General features: G+C 42.9%; 1 protein-coding gene across 3 annotated transcripts in view; it reads right to left on the reverse strand.

The window, feature by feature from the left end:
- Positions 1-5,479: 5,479 nt before the first annotated feature.
- Positions 5,480-20,160, reverse strand: part of srgap3 (SLIT-ROBO Rho GTPase activating protein 3) — a gene marked incomplete at its 5' end in the record, with an annotated part of 227,160 nt that continues 212,479 nt past the window's right edge. For all 3 annotated transcript variants that reach the window (XM_084316103.1, XM_084316101.1, XM_084316102.1), the window contains 4 exons: positions 5,480-6,058; positions 10,442-10,757; positions 11,834-11,983; positions 19,967-20,147. In XM_084316103.1, the coding sequence (XP_084172229.1) occupies positions 5,612-6,058; positions 10,442-10,757; positions 11,834-11,983; positions 19,967-20,147 (1,094 nt within the window). In that variant the 3' untranslated portion in view covers positions 5,480-5,611. The remainder of the gene's footprint in view (positions 6,059-10,441; positions 10,758-11,833; positions 11,984-19,966; positions 20,148-20,160) is intronic.

Below are 20,160 nucleotides of genomic sequence, written 5' to 3' on the forward strand. Positions count from 1 at the left end.
TCACAGGACGACGTTGCCATAAATGACCTATGAGATCATCAGGGACAGGAACAGGCAGTGGCTGCGGCAGCGGCACGCCATTTCACATGCGGCAGACTACTGGTCATCGCAGAGCCACATTCCGATGTGGCTGATAGCAGGGCATCCCGTCGCTGAGTCGGAGGTTCTAACCCAACATCAGCATACGAGGGACCCCAAGGAGACATATCACCCCCTGCCAGTTTATCCTGAACGGGAGGCGGACATGTCTCCACCGGGGCGTTGAACAAGAACCCATCTGCCTCTACCATGTAATCCTCAGTTTCCATCGGCCACGGAGAAGCAGACGCATCCTCATCCGGCTCCAGCAACTCCCCGAAACCAGGCTGTTCGCGTCTGCAAGCCACCATCTTACGACGGGAGTGAGCAGACGCAAAAAGCTTGCGTCTCAAATCCTCCGCCACAAGAGGAGCCGGCTGCCCAACGGCAGACGACTCTCCGGCGGCAAAGGAACCAGAGCAGGAACCAGGCCATCTCACAGGAGACGGCGCTGGTGCACCAGCTCCTTGGAGAGGCAAGCTACCCACCGGACGCCTCCCGGGCGCGGATGCCGCCCACGACAGCGGCGTCAACCCCGCCCCAAGACGCACGGCAGAGGAGGAAATGGAGAATCGCTGGTGAAGGGTAACGTTGCTAGCGCAACCCCCAGAGGTAAACATTATAGCTTAGCTTTTTTCTTTAAAAAGTATGAGAGAAAGAAAAAAGCAAGAAACAATGTGAACACTTAACTCAACTTTCTTCAGCTAAAAACCCTTGTCAAGTGATTGGTATACAGGCACTCTCTTGTGGTGAAAGTGAAGAAGGAGGCGAGTGTGTGGCCACACACCTGCTTATGTAGTTAGCGGATGGGGTGTGGCCAGACGGATGTTGGTATGTAAAGGTGCATTTGTGAGTTTTTATTCAGTGCATATGCGCTAAGTGAGATATGTGCAGTTGACGCTGAGCGGCAGCTAATACGATATAGAACTGTGCAGACATACACACACATAATTAGTAGCCCTCTCAATCCAGGTTTACTCACAAACACATTAGTAACTGAGCCTTTATAGCATCTACAGTATAGCGCCTACCTCCTTTTCTATGAACAAGTAAGAGAACAAAGATCACGGAGGTCACATGTTGCATTAGTCACAGGAATACAGACACGACAGCACTAATTCTAATGTACTTATTATAGTCACAAACTGTAGTGGGCATGATGTTTTTTGTTGGTTAGATTATTTCACGCCAAAAAAGGACAAACAAACTAATGTTATAAATCATCAGTTGATGAGATGCACTAATGTCTGTTCTGGTTTAGTTTTTTTTCAGAAGTAGAACCACCTCCCGGGTGAGTCTCCATTCTATACCATTTACATGATTAAATGTTTCAAGGGGAAATACCAGTCAATGGCCAGTAGCCCATGATGCCATCATTATCAGAATGTTCAGTTCTCCAAATGTTTATAAGGGAGATCATATACCTGCAAGGATTACGCCTTTAACTTTAATCAAGAAATGTACAGACATTTTCTGAAGATTTAGATCATAGGGCAATTATGTTTTTATTTGGACATAAGGGTTCTCAACATCCAGACAGTGGTATGGCATACATTACATCACAGGGTTTCAACCAACCAGACACTCATGAACAAACAGCATCACTAGACAAATGTTTAGAGAGTAAACAGTATGACAACAACTTGACAGTCCTCGTCACATAACAGCCAGTCACTCTTCTCAAGACAAGTCCTGCTGGGTAGAAGCCTGATATTTTTCTGTTATATAGCAAACAAACTACCCATGTTAGCGTACATTCCAGAAACCAAAAACACATCCTTGGAACATCACATATAGCTTAAAAAAAAGAAGAGTGCAACAAGTGCCTCCTAAACCGTGCAAGAGGATCCATATCAGTCAACTATACTGCAATGCGTTCGCTGTGAGAAGGGAAGGAGCTGCATGAGTCTACAGCTCAACCGCAGCACAGGAGGAAAAACAAAGAGCGAAAGAAGTTTTCTGAGATGATTCTACTGAATTTCATCAGTAGATGGTGTGCCAGTGGTCTTCATAAATCCTATACCCTAATCAGTCCACCATGATTCCTCTATGAGTCCACAACAACCTTTTTTTCTTTTAATGTACATGAGATGTTACATTGGACTTTACCATTGAAAAGCGTTGGGATGATAATGGAAAGATCATTGTACATATCAAACATGACAACTGTGTAATACAAAAAAAGTAAATATAAAAGTCCAATAAAAATCAATATTGTGCACAAAAGGCACTTTTAATTTGGCGGCTACTCTTTGACAAACGGTTTATAAATGAATAAAGAAAATGTGAAAGTCTAGTTATACATTTCACTTTTACATTTTAGTTAAAGTTTTTCAGATTGTGTGCTTTCCTTGCATTCTAAACATATAGTTGACTTTTGAGAACAGTATCTTTATAGTTATCTTTATAATCAGAAGCAAAGCTGTAATCAGGCTGGTCAAAAACAAGATGATATAGTATATATTATTTCAGCTGACCAAAATTATTTCATCAATTGCCATATCAATTACAGATCAAAGTCAAAATGCCCAATGTACAAGTATGATAAGCAGCCAGTTTTATTATGGTACTTATGGTATACAAGTACCATATAAGTACCACTGAAAACCGGCAGAGGGCGTAAGTGCACTGTATGCATTTTTTATTGCTTTGTTGCATGTTTCTTGCTAGGCATTCCCAATGCTGTATAACCACTCTAAAGAATCCACCTACCAGGAGGCTGATACAGATGCAGAATTCTGTTCGTGACAAAACAAAAAGTACACAATACATTAGTATGTAATGCATTGGAAAGCCAGCATTTCCCATTTAAAGCAAGTGTCTCAGTAAAATGTGTAGAATAACAGCTATCTGGAAACTGGAACCGTTGCTTGGTTAACATGCCAATAAATGTTTCCTTCAATCTAGAAAATCAAACATTTCAATATCATAATTGTAAAATTATATTTTAGTGATAGTAGCACACGGGCATCATTCATCATTCTAAAAAAAAAATAAAAAAGGTTGTGCAAGCCCAACTCTTAAAAAAACTAAAACAAAAAGGCCCATATTGAAGTAATTTTGTGCGTTTTATCGAGGCAAGGCATGACACACAGCCATGGTCAATTGCCATATTATATCAGTCAGATAGTGAGTAACATAGAACAGCACAAAACATGCACAAAGGGTAGGCTCTTTGGGCTGCCAAATACAAGGCCTCTGGCATAGGGCTGAGAGGCAAGACTGGACTAGGCCATAGGACACAATAGAGGCCTGACACAGAAGGTTTGGAAAGTGGTTACATGTCGTCATGTTGGAAGACAACAGCAGAAAGAAAGCAGTGCTCAAATGAGTCTGTAAAACGGGGAAAAGCTTAAAATTACTGCACTGCTCAGACCTATATTAATAAGATCTACCAATACAATGGCAATCGTTTAATTTAGGTTCTGCTATAATTTCTTTTCTTGGTGTTAAATGTGTAAATGTGGGCCACCATCGCTGCAAGTGAATGTAGTTTTATATATATAGCCAGAATGTCATTATAGTGAGCTGTGTAAAAGTGGGTGTATGTGACAGGCCTCTATTCAGAAGGACAGCAGCTACTGTAGATACTCATATAGGGAATGGGTCACAATAATCTGATTGTGTCTCTATATGGAGGTCAGAGAAAGCGAGGCTGTGAGAAACCTCTGTGGTATATTAGTATATCACAACATTTAAGAGTGTACTGCTCAGGCAAGACTGGGTTTGTGTGGGTAAATAATCAGATTTTCAGATTTCTTTTTAACAAGGAACTGTTAAGATATTTTCCAGTATATTTTGCACAGTAATAACATTACATAATCACTTGAACAGGCAAGATGTTAATTCAAAGATCACCTGGTATATATATATATACACACATATACGTATGTGTTCTCATGGTCACTAACCTGATCCTGAATGTCTGTTTATGCTGATTGGGGATATCTACTGTATGATTACAGAATGCAGTCATAACATACAGTAGCATGAGTGGTATGGTCTCTTCATCCACACGGGGCAGGGAGCATGTTTGCTGTTTAATGTAAAGGATGAAAACATCAAAAGGAGTTGGTTTAGATCTTGACAAATACCATTCACCATCAACTCCTTGCTTGTTCTGTGTGGCCTATACAAGATTAACACTTTCAACAAAAAGGAAAAAATACTACAAATAATTTATATACAAGTTAAACAAAATGTTTACATCAGACTATAGACTGAATCAAGGAAAAGCGAGGATAAAGTTTTCCCACAGCCAACGGCTCTGGAATGCCAGGGGCTGCATTTCTGAGACTAGTTTTCAGATTGTTTTCCCTCATGGGGTTTTCAGATTGTTTTCTCTCATGGGGTTTTCAGATTGTTTTCTCTCATGGGGTTTTCATAGTATCTTCATGACACGTCGTGCCTTTCCTACCAATATGGCACAATGCCATAAACCACAGCTCACTGGCCACAGTTGTCATTTAATGAGTATCGCCTGTTATTTGATTACAATCACCTGTTGTTTGCCTACCAGAGATGTCTGCGGTGAGAAAACAATATGATAGGTCTTTACTAGTTTCTCATGAGAAACTTGGCAACTTTTTAAATACAAAATGTTATGATGGAAGCAATTGCCTTAGGTCATAATTTTCATTTAGTAAAATGCCGGATCTCAATGGTAAAACACACCATTGTTACAAGTTACAGTACAAGTCAAAATTCGGCCAGTAGTTTCCGAAATATTGCATGTGACTATCAACCACATTGAAGGAAACAGACAGTCATTCTGTACACCTTTTGTGTAAACGTCTGACTTGACCTGTAAATTATTCAAGGTCTCCCGCTTTGTTACAGAGCCATCATCTCAACAAGGGAAGTCTTTATACTGGCAGTTCCCTTATTTTGTCCACATACTACCTTGCTTGTAGGATTATACATGTTTCTATGCTGTTACTTTGCTGAACATCCCTTATTTTTATTGTACAAACAGAAAGCCTAACAACTTCAAGTAACTCTTTATGTACAGCCAAAAGGCCTATGGCCATATTGGTCATAAACACAGTCTCCTCGACCAAATGTCCAAGTCAGTCCAGACGGACAGTTTCCTGCACACCAGGAGGAGTGACTGAAAGCTCATCTATCTGGACAGCCAGTGCAGGGTGAGTATTGCTTCACTTGCCTCCGAAACGAGAACCTGGCCACATACGATGTTGTTAATCTTGAGGTAAAACAGAAATAACAGAAATTGCTTTGAGGTAACTTTTTTACTCATTCTGTTCAGGCCTGTAGTTGAATCAAGTCTCGCAGAGTGTTGAGCTTGACGTGTGACCCTACAAGCTTCTCCGGATGCTTCGTCACCATGGTAACTCAGGCTCACTTGAGGACCTTCCTGAATTCATAGAATTAACTCAAACACAAAACAAAGACAGAGAGAGAGGGGAAAAATATTCACACCTGCTTTTTACACGTGAGCGTTGTCTTTTCCAAGCTCACCTTTCACTTAGGAAAGAGGCCAAATTCTCCTCACATCTACCAGCTTCTACATGTGTTACATGGTACCAGACTTATCCCCGGCTCCATTAGCCGTATTAGCGTTGGAGCCAGCGGCTGCATTGTTATTTGGGAACGTCTTCTCTGTCGGGGTGACGGCCGGGCTGCCCACTCCTGAAGAACTGGAGCTGCTGGAGCGATGCTGTGTGGGGGGTGGACGCACCGGCCTCATGGGAGGGGGGCGTAGCTGAGCCCCGGCCAGCCGGGCAGAGAGGGCCGGTTTGAAGGTCGTCATCATCTCAGAGGTGGAGCTGCTGCTGCGGCGCATGGCCGCGTCCGGGTCCCGTATCATGATGGTGTGCAGGGGGCTGGCCGGCTCCGAGCTCACCGGGTTCTTCATGGGCTCCAGGGTATCGAGGACCACATCCGGGGCTTGCTTAGCAGTGTTGGCCCGCTCCAGCTCCCGGAGCTCATGGAGGGCTGTGGTCATGGTCTTCTCTATGTCCTGGAAGAGAAAAAGTGGACATGAAGAGAATAAAATAGTTATGTAGAGTAGAAAATAAAAGTGCATTCATAATAACAAATACACTCTATAACAACAATCAATTATAGAGTATGCAGTATATAATTTTGCCTGCTGTAACGGACTCAAATAGATAACCGTTCTGTCAACCACTACTTTGCACATGGTGGTATATTGATAATTGAGTGGTCCTTGTATCAAGTGGCTGTAGCCCTGGGCTAATAATGAGATGATGGTGCAGAACATTAAGTGCTCCATTAACATGTTCTTCAGCTCCATGTCCCTATGGTCCTGGAGGTGTGTGTGTCTCCCTGCTGTAGTCTGGCAGTGTCCCAGTCCCAGGTGCTGCTCTCAGACTGACAGCTCATTTGTATTGTGTATATACAGTATAATGTCAGTATATGAAATGTCATTCATGTCTCTAATGTCATTGTCATGTGGTATATGAAGACTGTCTGACACTTCATATACCACATGACAATGACATTAGAGACATGAATGACATTTCATATACTGACATTATACTGTATATACAATACAAATACAAATGAGGAGAAGCACGAGTCCAGGGTGATGCTTCAGCATGAAATGGATCTGCCAACACCCTTCAACAACCCCTCACACACAGACTGACTGTTACAATCTGTTTCTCGCCTCCATCTGAAGTCCCTTCATGAACAATCATGTGCCACTCATAAACGATACTCTGCTGCCATCCTGCGGCCTGTTGGCGCTACTACACATTATCTCTGATTGTCTGTCTGTATTACTCTGCTCCCTGTCCTAATGTCATTCCCTATGTATCTGCTATCTGTGCTGTGTTCCATTATCTAGTCCTGTGTTCTCCCCAGTATGGTTGTATTGTGATCTAGTCTCAGTGTGTGTATCTGTATTCGGTCCAGTCATGTATTCTAGTCTGTCCGTGTCCCCCCAGCTGTTGCTCGTTGTAATCAGCATCTGTATTTATGCCTGTCTGCTCTGTGTCTCCCCATGGCGTCATTGTCCTGTTTACCCCGCATACCCTGTTCCGTTTTCCCTGCCTGCGTGAAGCTCGCTCTCTGTCATGTTCCTGTTCCAGTTATTCCTGCCGTTTGCGGAATTGCCCCTTTATCCTGTATTTCTCTGTGAGTCCGTTCCTGTATATCTCTTGCCATGTTTTCCAGCATAGCTGAGGTTTCGTGTTTTGAAGTTCGGTTTTGTTTCTAGTCTGTGTCGTGTTTCCCCGAGCCAGTTTGACTGCACCGCTCCTTTGTTTATTGTGACGTGCCCGTGACGTGCCCGTGTTTACTACTGCCAGTAAAGAACCTTGTATTGCATTTGCTACCTTCGCTGCCTGACTCGTTCCTCGTCCTCTGTCTCGTATTTGGGCCCTACTCACTGCTCGCCACCACCACTCACTGTAACACTGACGGTCTTATATAAGGGTGCCTGTTCCATTCATTGTTTAGCACATACCATATACAGGGGACTTTTTGCACAGATATCCACCCACCTAACTATACCATAAATAGTTCATATAAACCATCTAAATAAATATTTACACACCCAACTATAAACCTAATAAATATCAATAAACATCTCACATAATAAGATTTAATATACTGATGTTATACTGTATAGCCAGGGAATGAAACTTCATATACTGACATTATACTGTATAGCCACAGAATAAGATTTTATATACTGACATTTATACTGTATAGCCACGGAATGCAACTTCATATACTGACGTTATTATACTGTATAGCCACAGAATAAGACTTCATATACTGACAGTATTGTACTGTATAGCCATTAGCCACAGAATACGATTTAATATATTGACATTATACTGTATAGCCATAAAATAACACTTCATACTGTATACTGGCATTATACTGTATAGCCACATAATGAGATTTCATATAACATTACTGATATAGATATAAGATATAAAGACACCAAATTACATTTCATATGCTGACATTATACTGTATAGCCACGGAATATTACTTCATATACTGAAATTATACTGTATAGCCACGGAATATGACTTCATATACTGACATTATACTGTATAGACACGGAATGAGACTTCATATAGCGTTACTGACATTATAAAAACACAGAATGACGGGCGGCTAGGTGGTGTAGTGGGCAAGGCGCTCGCCACCAATGCAGGAGACGCTGGGTTCGAGCCCAGCTCTCCGCATTGCTATCAGCTTGGCTGGTCGTTCATACTAACACAATTGGCAGTGTTAGGGATGGGAAAGCTGATGGGTGGGGATCAGGCCACGTGAGCGGATCGGCGCGGGCGAGAAATCCGCTCTTCGCTCTTTAAAGCTTGGTCCGCTCCGCTAATCGCTCATGTTGACTCATGCCCCCAAGTCGCTCTCCGCTCGCTCACCGCTCACCTTGAATCGAGCGCTCCCCGCTCCCCGCGCCACATCGCTCGGCAGATTTTTACATTTTTTTTGGAGCATGGTGTAAATTAGCTCAAACTACAACAGTCTACACCCCCTGGGCCCCTTAACAATTGTTTGTATTGAGCCGCATTGTAATTGTACCCATTCAGCAATGTTAAATAACGTTGTTTATCCATTCACTAGCTCTATTAAGCGATGATAGCTAGCCTAGCCACAATGCTATGGTCGCTGCCATTAACGTTAGCATGTAAGCTAACGACAACAACAATGGCGTCAAAACTTTTTCTAACAGGATGTGAGTGACAAAGCCTGAACAGGATATCACAGGTTCACCCTTCTCATTGGTTGAAAATGGCCTTCATGTTTGTACATCTCCATCTGTTGCTTTGGCATTGTACTACATGTATATTACATCAGTGTTAAACCACTGTGAGAGGCCTGGAGTGGATTGGAGCGGAGGAGAACTCTCGCTCCGGACGTCGCGCCGACCCATTTTAAAACCCACTCCTCGCTCACGTCAAAACCGCCCGCTCTGCTCCCCGCGCCGCTCACGCGCCGCTCACGTGCACTGGTGGGGATCGAACGTTGTGGACAGCGACTCCTACAGGTCGGTTGGTGCGCCTGCGCAGCAGAATCAGGAAGCGACTGGGGCGGCGTGTCCCTCCCACGCAGACCCCGCCGCTGAGAGATCGCGCTGTGCAGGTGAAAAGATGCAACGGCTGCTTCCTCGAGTACCGGAGGGGACACGTGATGTAAGGCTTCGTCCACATTGCAGCCGGCTTGTGGGAGGCATGGCCTAACAGCATTCGAGACAGGGGAGGGTAGAATTGGACGATATGAAATTGGGATGGGAGAAAAATAGAAAATGGGAGAAAAAAGTAGATAAAAAAAAAATTACACAGAATGACATTTCATATACTGACATTATACTGTGTAGCCATCAGCCATGGACAAGACTTCATATATTGATATTATATAACCACTGAATGACACTTTATATACTGACATTATATAGTCACCGAATAGGGATATAGTTATAAAAACAAACAAAATGTGACTTGCTTTATGATTTTCAGCCCCCCAGACACATTCGTTTTATACACTGCTGGACAGAGGGAGATGACAACGTCCTAACAATACCTTTATTATTTCTTCTACTGCTTTGATATAACGTTTTGGCAAACCACATTAGAATAAGGCCATTGTAAAGTGTTATAAATTGTATTTACTATATTCTGAACATGTCAATAAATCATACAATTTATGAAACCCCCAAGACTGTTTTAATAAAAATCTAAATTTAGTCAAATTACAATCAAATCTAAATTTTGTAAAATTACAATAAAGCATCAAATTATTATGCAAATAAGACATTACAAGCGTTGACTGAAAATGATCATGTCACAAAGGATGCTAACAAGGAAGACATCGAGGTATTTGTATTTCTCCTTCTTACATGTGTTGCACACAGCCACCCATTCACCCTTTCCTGTCTCACTCTGGAACACCTCATCTGCATAATAAATTAATTAATCCCTTGGTAGAATAAGTAAAGATGAGATAACATTTATCATATTGCATTTATATCTCCAAACAGTCTATAAATAAGAGCTTGGTCAGAAATACAGCAGACAGGATAATTACTCTCATTAGTAGCAGGGCACGTCGTTCTGCCATTTTAAAGGCTCTCTGGTGTCCTATTTATTATTCATTCAGTGAACACAGCACTTTTTTTTTTTTTTTTTTTTTATCAATGATCATTTAGTCCTCTCTGCAACTGAAGTTTCAGACTGACTATGAAATAAAGCCTGGCTGTCTCATATATCTAGTGGTATATGACATATTTGGGAAAGTCTATATCGTTTTACATAATGTCTTGATATTATGTATAGCAGGCCACAGGGTAATGATCATCGAGTCAAAGGCTTTGATATAAACAATGAGAAAGAGAGAGCCTCACCTCTGCCAAAGCCTCTGCCTCTAATGACTTGTGGTCCCCCAGGCTGCTGTGGCGAGTGGCCCCTGGCATGGGCCTCAACGGGTGGCCCTCAGGATAAACCTTCCTGTCTGGGTGGTTGATGCTGCCTGCACTGCCAAAGGTGGCCAGGCGTCTCTTATCTGGACTCTCCATACGGGCCCTGCTGATGGGCACCTTGTGTGGGCTGCTAGGACAGGCTGCGGCACGTGGCGGTGTGTCAGCTCCCCTAGTAGGGCTGTGGGTATCTGTCCCACTCCGATGTCGCGGGATGGCAGCCCCGTCAGACCGTAGCCTTACTCTATGGAGAAGGATCACATACATCGGAGAGACTTTCAGACCTGCCTTGTTAAGAGGAGCTGAATCAAACCCTTGGGTTTTTTGACAACAAAATAACAACTTTACTTCTGATCTGGGACCATTTCAAATTAATGTAGTGTGAAAGTGCACTCAGGACTGGACAACTAACATGGGGTTCAGGAGGTAGAGCAGTCGTCTGGTAATCAGAAGGTTAGGGTTAGACAGTGGCTCAGGAGGTAGAGCGGTCGTCTGGTAAACAGAAGGTTAGGGTTAGACAGTGGCTCAGGAGGTAGAGCCATCTTCTGGTAATCAGAAGGTTAGACAGTGGCTCAGGAGGTAGAGCCATCTTCTGGTAATCAGAAGGTTAGACAGTGGCTCAGGAGGTAGAGCCATCTTCTGGTAATCAGAAGGTTAGACAGTGGCTCAGGAGGTAGAGCCATCTTCTGGTAATCAGAAGGTTAGACAGTGGCTCAGGAGGTAGAGCCATCTTCTGGTAATCAGAAGGTTAGACAGTGGCTCAGGAGGTAGAGCCATCTTCTGGTAATCAGAAGGTTAGACAGTGGCTCAGGAGGTAGAGCCATCTTCTGGTAATCAGAAGGTTAGACAGTGGCTCAGGAGGTAGAGCCATCTTCTGGTAATCAGAAGGTTAGACAGTGGCTCAGGAGGTAGAGCGGTTGTCTGGTAATCAGAAGGTTAGGGTTAGACAGTGGCTCAGGAGGTAGAGCCATCTTCTGGTAATCAGAAGGTTAGGGTTAGACAGTGGCTCAGGAGGTAGAGCCATCGTCTGGTAATTGGAAGGTTCCCGGTTCGATTCCAGCTCCGCCCTGCAGCATGTTGAAGTGTCCTTGAGCAAGACACTTAACCCCTAACTTCTCCCGATGAGCAGGTTGGCACCTTGCATGTTTGCCTCCGCCGTAGGTGTGTGAATGTGTGAGTGAGTGGGTGAATGAGACATGAATTGTAAAACACTTTGGATAAAAGCTGTTATATAAATGCAGTCCATTTGGAAAAACATAACGCAATATAACAAGACAACGACAGTGAATGTGACAATGACAATTACCCTGCTGTACCCACCTCCCTGTGACCCCTCCAAAGTTGTAGTCGGGTGACGGCTCGCAGGGAGACGGATCATCATTCTTGGATGAGGCCTTGTCATCCAGAAGGGGTCCACTGCTCGCTTCACTGTCTGCTTTCTGGCTGAGATTGTCTGAGAAAGCATCATCTCTGAAAGAGAGAAAATATTGATCGGCCTTGATATATATATATTTATATATATTTTCATTTTTCATCATCTCACTGAGCTGTATGTAATACTTCCTGGAATATGTGACATCGTAATGACATAGTAATGACATCACACATTCCAATTTGTTCACTCAATAACTCAAACCAAATTCATTTGTAAAAGACCGTTCATAGTTTTGGTATGTGTGGGAGATTATTATGGCATAATAAATCAGCTTTATTTATTTGGCAGAGTGTTCCATTAAAGGGTAAGGTTAATTCTGGACCACTCGCCCTATTTCATACTCATCGCAGTCCATGCTGTAGTTCATACCTATCAACAGACATACATACTTGCGCCACATACCCTACTTTCACACCAAACCTTACATGTGATTGATTGAAAACTTTATTAACAGATGGGTACAATACAGTACAGCTCAATACACACAATTGTTAACTCATTCACTGCCAACAACGATTAAACTCGTTATTGGCCGCCAATCGTTGAACGCCAACAACGAGTATACTCGTTGTTTGCTTGTTATTTCTTTTATTCGATATTTCCATTAATTATCCATCCAGGGAGCTTGGTGTTATCATGAGGCTGAGTCTGAGATCGCTAAAGTGGAATACTGGCCGCATCCTACCAGGTGGCGGTATCGAGCACCATTTGAAACCTTGTGTATTGGGCTGTGCCACACGCTAAACGCTCTGGGCGCTCTTTTCTACTAACCTGAACCTAGGGCTTCACCCGATCGCATTGAATCGTTTTCGGGACCCCCGATCCATATGTTGTGGTGGGTTATGTCATGGACCAGATGGACATAGGATGGACCAGATGGCGATCAAATAATTGGAATATCTTTTTTTCTTTTTTACTTTTTCTCCTCCTGTTTTTCTGTGTTTTTCTCCCATCCCAATTTAGTCGTCATGCCAATTCCCCCCTCCCCTTCCTGGTCGTTGCTCGCATGTGCCCCCCACTGTTCGGTCTAGGGAGGGTTGATACTATCACATGTCCCCTCCGATACATGCAGAGTCAGCCAGCCACTTCTTTTCACCTGCCAGCGCGGACTCTCATTGGTGAGGTGTAACGTGTGGGAGGCTCACACTACCCTCACCATCTCCCTTCCTCGCTGTGCAGGTGCCCTGACCGACCTGTAGGAGTCGTTGTTTTCAACAACCAGATTACCACCCACCGGTTTCCCTCCCGCTGACTCTGCCAATTGAGCCAGTATGACGGCCGGCCAAGCTGGAGGCAACGCTGACAGCCGGATTCGATACCGGATTCGATACCACCTAGCCGCCGCTAATTGGAATATTCTTTTTGGAATACCACCGACCACAGGTAAGGACAATCTGACGTCAATTTCAGCTTGATCATGCAAGGTTATCATACCCATCCCCCTGATCGGCGTGTGTTGTAGTAATAACGAATGACGTTACTGGCAATCAAATAGTCAGAAACGCCCCCCCCTTTCATGCATTCATGATGAAACATAATACCTATGATATAGATTTGATTTGGAAATAGTAGTGGCTCCAGGGACCAAACGCCAATGGTTTTAGTAGAATTCACGTTGCGCCCTGTAGCCGGCCTCCCAGGAATTAGCCCAGATCATTCCGAAATTATACTTATATTCACCACGGGATAATGAGTGAACGTATTCATGAAATTTTTTTTTTCTTTTTTGCATCTTGAATGGAAGATACTGTCAAATGACCATGGTATTGTATCCATAGCTATAATATAAAATATAGATTTAGCTCTACAAACAAGGTGACGCACAGTGAAACTATGTAATGGAAAGCTGGCCCAGCTATAGCTAGATGGGGAAATTGAATGGCCGCGAATGTGTTAAACAGAGATCCTAACAGAAAATATATACATACGAGGGGGAGGAAACTGTACATTAGGAGGGGGTGGGAGGGTGGGTATCTGACATTTACGGGGGCCAGTTTCGAATTGCAGCCTCCCGTAGGTGCTCTTTGAGAGCTGTTTTGAAGGTGGGTAGGGATTCACATTTTTTACGGCTGTGGGTACGGCGTTCCACATTGATGTGGCATAATTGCGAAACGTGTTTAGTCCCTTGTTTGAGCCGAACCCATGTTCGGCTGCCTGTTGCTGGACGGTCTTCGCTGCATGGCTAGTGTGTATTGAGTATGTCTATTAATTTTTTTACATTAACATTGTGGTTATTAACATTTTATTAACCTGTTAACTCTTTAATTGCCAGACCCGAGATATATCTGGTTAACTTGCCATGCGTTGGACGCCAGACACGAGATATCTCGGGTTTTGGTCGTTTTTTCTTTTATTCACTATTTTTATTTTTATTCTGTGTTGCCATATGAAAGGATTTTGAGATTGCCAAAGTGCAATACTGGCCGCATCCTGCCAGATGGCAGTGTTGCCCACCCTTTGAAAACGTATATCTTACTCTGTGTTACACTCAAATGTCTCCGGGCGCTATATTTAGACGGAGCAGAGTAAGTCGCTTCATCAGACCTATTCGAAGCGCATCTGGCACACTTGATCCATAAATTGTGCCAAATTATGTCCGGGACCAGATGGACACCAATACTGGGAATCGCGATCAGACAATTGGAATATTCTTTTTGGAATACCACCGACCACAGGTAAGGACTATGATGCATTCATGATGAAACATAATTCCTATTATTAGTAGCATGTCCAAGAAACGCCAACGCTTATAGTAGAATTCACGTTGTGCCCTATTACTTGCTTCCCAGGAATTATCCCGGATCACTCTGAAATTATACTTATATTCACCACGGGATACCGCGTGAACATATGCGTGAAAAAATTATCTCTTTTTTGCATCTTGGACGGAAGAAAGTCAGTGTCAAATGACTATAGTATTGTCTCCATAGCTATAATATAGAATATAGCTCTACAAACAAGGTGACGCACTCCTATCTTTAAAGCATGGCATAGCTACAACGGGACCCGGCTAATCCCTGGCGCTGAATGAGTTAGCCATATTTTCCCAAAATTTGCCTAAAATTACATACCCAAGTACATTTAAGATTGCTCCACGTCTAAATCAAATCAAATCAAATTTATTTATAAGGCCCGACAACACACGTTAATGTCCCCATGGGCCGTACAGGTCTTCTTTAAACAAGTCAAGAAGAAAACATAACAATAAGTCAAGAACAGAACAAGAACACCATAACATAAGGTCCAATTTTTTTTGATAAATGCAAATAAATGAAAGAATGCAAGCACTCCTAGACATACGGAAAAACTCACTAAAACCTAACAATAGGGAAGGTTCATTTGCATCTTCTTGGTATCTATGGACATATATGGACCTCAGGGAATGTATTCACAGTGTCATAAATATTGTGTCTGTTACTATGCTTGAGTAAATTGTAATGAACCAAAATTATTATTATTATTAGTTTTATCCTTTTTTTTTTATTTTTTTTTATCTTTGACGGTGAATAACACCATGCTGACAAGGACCAAAAGCTAAAAGATGCCACTGAGCTCATTCAGCTATTTCTTGAGATCAAGTATAGTAAATAGCAAATAAAGCAAATAAACAAAGGGCATATCATTTACAGGTTTTTTTGTAGATACAGTACTGAATTTTGCCATCCGGACACATGCAATATGAAATATGAATATAGAATATAAAATGCCAGGCCTATAAATGGCTTCATAGGGTTGAGTCATACATCATTTCAAAGGCCAATATCTCCTCTATGGGAATACCAGTGTTAAATCTGGATGAAGCCCAGTATAGGGCAGCAAAGACCGTGAATGAAATCTACTGTAAGTACAGTTACTTTTATATAATGGCCGACAGCCGCGTCAAAAAAAAGAAACAATATATGTTGTATTTTATGGCAATAACGTTGAGGTTTGTGAAATATAAACACGATATTCACGTCAATGCTTGTAAGAACAATTCTTTTTTTACTTCTGTTGTCGCCGGCTGGTGTGAGCTGGGTAGTGTAGTTTTATGAAATGTAGACGTCAATCGAAAGCCCTGGGTCTCCTCTTTCTCTGGACTATAACGATTTCATGAGTGCTTCTCGTTCTCGTGTCTAAATCAAACGCTTTCCGATGCAATGTGCAGAGATTATTTATAAACTCATATTTAGCTAATAACACTTAAAATCATTGCTAAACAAACGTAGTGCTGAAAATATACATTTTGACTGCTGTTTTGATAGGATTAGGGTCTTTACTCTTGGCTAAATTTGAAAAAGAAACACCACATCAGTTAATATGGACTGTATTGATCTATTTGTGCAACGTTAAATAAATCTCGGCCCGGTACCGGGTCCGATCGACACTGACAGTGTGGTTAACATTTTTACATCAGTGTTTTATCATTGTTTATCAAGTTTTGCATGGCTCACTGATCATCTATTACAGAACGACCTCCTAGACCCTTATCATTCAGGCTTCAGAACAGGTCAATGAGGCTACAGAGCTACAGAGACAGCCCTCATAGCAGTCACAGAGGCTCTTCACTCAGCAAGAGCGAAAGGCCTCTCCTCTGTCCTGATTCTCCTGGACCTGTCAGCAGCCTTCGACACAGTCAACCAACAGATCCTCCTTGCATCCCTTGCAGGAATGGGAGTTGTAGGCTCTGTGCTCAACAACCGCTCCTACCAAGTATCATGGAGACGCACCGTACAGATGGGTGTCCCCCAGGGCTTGGTCCTTGGACCCCACCTCTTCTCTCTCTACACCAAATCTCTTGGTAACATTATCACGTCTCATGCCTTCTCATATCACTGCTATACCGATGACACTCAACTCTTCCTCTCCTTCCTAAGATATCCAAGTCTCTGAGCAGATCTCAGCCTGCCTGTCTGATATTTCTGCCTGGATGATGACCAACCACCTCAAACTGAACCTAATTCACCTGCCGGCCAAATCCTCCCTGTTGACGACATTTCTATCAGTGGAGAATGTAGCCGTGGCTTCATCCCCGACCGCCAAGAACCTAGGTGTCTCATGCTGTACTACTTATAATCGTACTGTCCCATGCTGTACTACTTGTATCTTACTGTCCCATGCTGTACTACTTATAATCTTACTGTCCCATGCTGTACTACTTGCCTCTTACAGTCTCATGCTGTACTACTTGTAATCCTACTGTCTCATGCTGTACTACTTGTATCTTACTGTCCCATGCTGTACTACTTGTAATCCTACTGTCTCATGCTGTACTACTTGTATCTTACTGTCCCATGCTGTACTACTTATAATCTTACTGTCCCATGCTGTACTACTTGTAATCCTACTGTCTCATACTGTACTACTTGTCTCTTACTGTCTCATGCTGTACTACTTGTATCTTACAGTCCCATGCTGTACTACTTGTAATCCTACTGTGTCATGCTGTAGGATACTGTCTCATGCTGTAGGATTACTTGCATATTACTGTCCCATGCTGTACTACCGGTACTTGTATCTTACAGTCTCATGCTGTACTACTTGTATCTTACAGTCTCATGCTGTACTACTTGTGTCTTACTGTCCCATGCTGTACTACTTGTATCTTACTGTCTCATGCTGTACTACTTGTATTACTTACTGTCTCATGCTGTTCTACGACTCTACTTCCTTAGAAGGCTGAGATCCTTCAATGTCTGTACAAGGATGTTGAGGATGTTCTATGAGTCTGTGGTGGCGGGCGCCTTCTTGTACGTTGTGACCTGCTGGGGCAGCGGACTGAGAGCAGGGGACACAAACAGGCTGGATAAGCTGGTCAGGAAGGCCAGTAGCGTGGTTGGGGTGGAGCTGGACTCCCTAGTGAGGGTGGCGGAGAGGAGGAGCCTTGCTAAGCTCCAGGCCATCAGGGAAAACCCCTCCCACCCACTATACAATGACTTGGCTGACAGGAGGAGCATGTTCAGTGCCAGGCTCACACTACCTAAATGCAGCACTTAACGGCACAGGAAGTCCTTCATTCCAACAGCCATCAGACTATACAATGCATCACTGTGCCTCACTGCATCACTGAGCACAGAGTGACAGTTACCATCTTCCTGGACTCTTAGTTTTGAAACAGCACTGTGCAATATTACACCTACTGTAGACCTCAGTATATTTTTACTGTATTTATTTACTGTATATTTTATTCTATTTTATTCTACTCTTATCTTAGGCAATTTGATTTGATTTGTTTTGTCATTCTTATTCGTGACCTGTTCTGTCTAAATGTTTAAATGTTTAAATGTTGAGCGATTTGCAGTGTCAAATTTCCCTCTGGATAATAAAAGTATTTCTATTCTATTCTATTTTTACAAAAAATGTAATTAATGTGCAACATGATCCCTGCAAATAAATAAATAAAATAAACTGAACTTGATACCAGCTCCTCATTAGTTAGCCACAAGACTAATGTAAGGTTAATGGGGCCACTGTTAAAAGATTCATTATTTGTTGGGGGTGGCTGGGTAGCGCAGTGGACTAAGCACTCGCCTACCACCGCAGAGACTCTGGGTTTGAATCCAGCTGTCAGCGGTACCTCCGGCAGTGTTAGCGGGTGGGAAGCCGGTGGGGTATGTGTCCTGGTCGTTGTAAACTGCGACTCCTACTGGTCGGTCGGGGCGCCTGTTCAGCAGGGAGGGGATCTGGGGGAGATAGTGTGAACCTCTACACGCGCTATGTTCCCCCAGTGAAACTCCTCGCTGTCGGGTGAAAAGAAGCGGCTGGCGTATGTATTGGAGGACGCATGTGGTAGGAATGGGAATTGATTTTATCAATATGATTCCATTATCGATTCTGCTTATCGATCCGATTCTTTGTCGTTTCCCTTATCGGTTCCTGATACATTTACACTTTAAATTAATAAATTGGAAATGCAACAGAACTAAGCTGGTTAAAATAACAACATGCAACTTGACATTTCTGATAGTCATTTATCATTTATTGTTGAGCCCCCATGTAAGAAAAATACAAAACTGTAATTTTTTTTATTAACTATACACTTAAATAAAATAATGTATTTGAGAAATAATTGAATCTATTGTACTGTAGTTGCATTCAACAGGTCGTTATTGCAAAAGAGAATTCGTTAGCAATAACCTACCTGTATAAATAAAGGTTAAAAGTAAAAACATAACTGACACATAAGTAACATCTAGGAAAGCTATTCACCTACCAAAATTCCGAGGCTTCTACCTCCTCTGATGTCGCGCACGCACACACACACACACACACACACACACACACACACACACACACACACACACACACACACACACACACACTCCCTCCCCCCCACCCGTGCCAGTGTTCTCTCTCTGTCTCTCTCTGCAATGAGCATGGCTATTTAGCTAACTAGCGGCTAACGTTACTTTACCATGTAAATGAATGACTAGGATGCAAAGCACTTTCAGTTTTCACTGCACACACAAAATGGTCGCAATAAAGGAATCAAATAGTCTGCTATGGCTGCATGCGTGGCGCTAACGTTATTGTTTTTAAATGCGCAACTGTCGGAAAAACATGGCATCGATGAGAGGAATTGATAGTCACGGAGGCATGCGATTCCAGGAATCGGACAAATAGGAACCGGTTCCCAATCGATTCCGATTCTCGATTCCCATCCCTTTTACACCCTCCCCAGGCTGACAGTGGGGCAATGCGCGCAACGACCAGGAAGGGAATTGGCATAACAACTCAAATTGGGATGGGTGAAAAATACAGAAAAGCCCAAAGATATATATAATAATAAATTATTTGCATTGGATCCACTGTGGAATAGGTTGAGCTGCAGGTATCCAGTATGAAGATTGTGCTGAGAAAGACAACATCATTGGTAAGTAGGAAATAGGGCTCCAAAATTCTGAACTTACCCTTTAAAACAATGTTCTAAAGTGCAAAAGACAGGAGCTTTGATCCCTAATTGTCTTCTCTTACACACCTGTCGCATTGTACGCAGGTGTGCAAATGCTGTTTGAAATGACTATACTACTGATACTCACAGGTCCTGCACCACAATGTACTGATGAGGGATCAAACCATCAACACCGTTGTGACGACCCTCCCACCAGTCCTCAGACGCTCGGTGATACAGCAGCAGAGAGGCTCCCTTCTTAAAGGACAGCTCCCTGGGAGTGCGTCCTGCGTAGTCAAACTTAGCTATGGCCTCAATCTGCTCCACCTCTGAAAACAGAAA

This window comes from Notolepis coatsorum, assembly GCF_963971535.1.
Source record: "Notolepis coatsorum genome assembly, chromosome: 6".
Lineage (NCBI taxonomy): Eukaryota > Metazoa > Chordata > Actinopteri > Aulopiformes > Paralepididae > Notolepis > Notolepis coatsorum.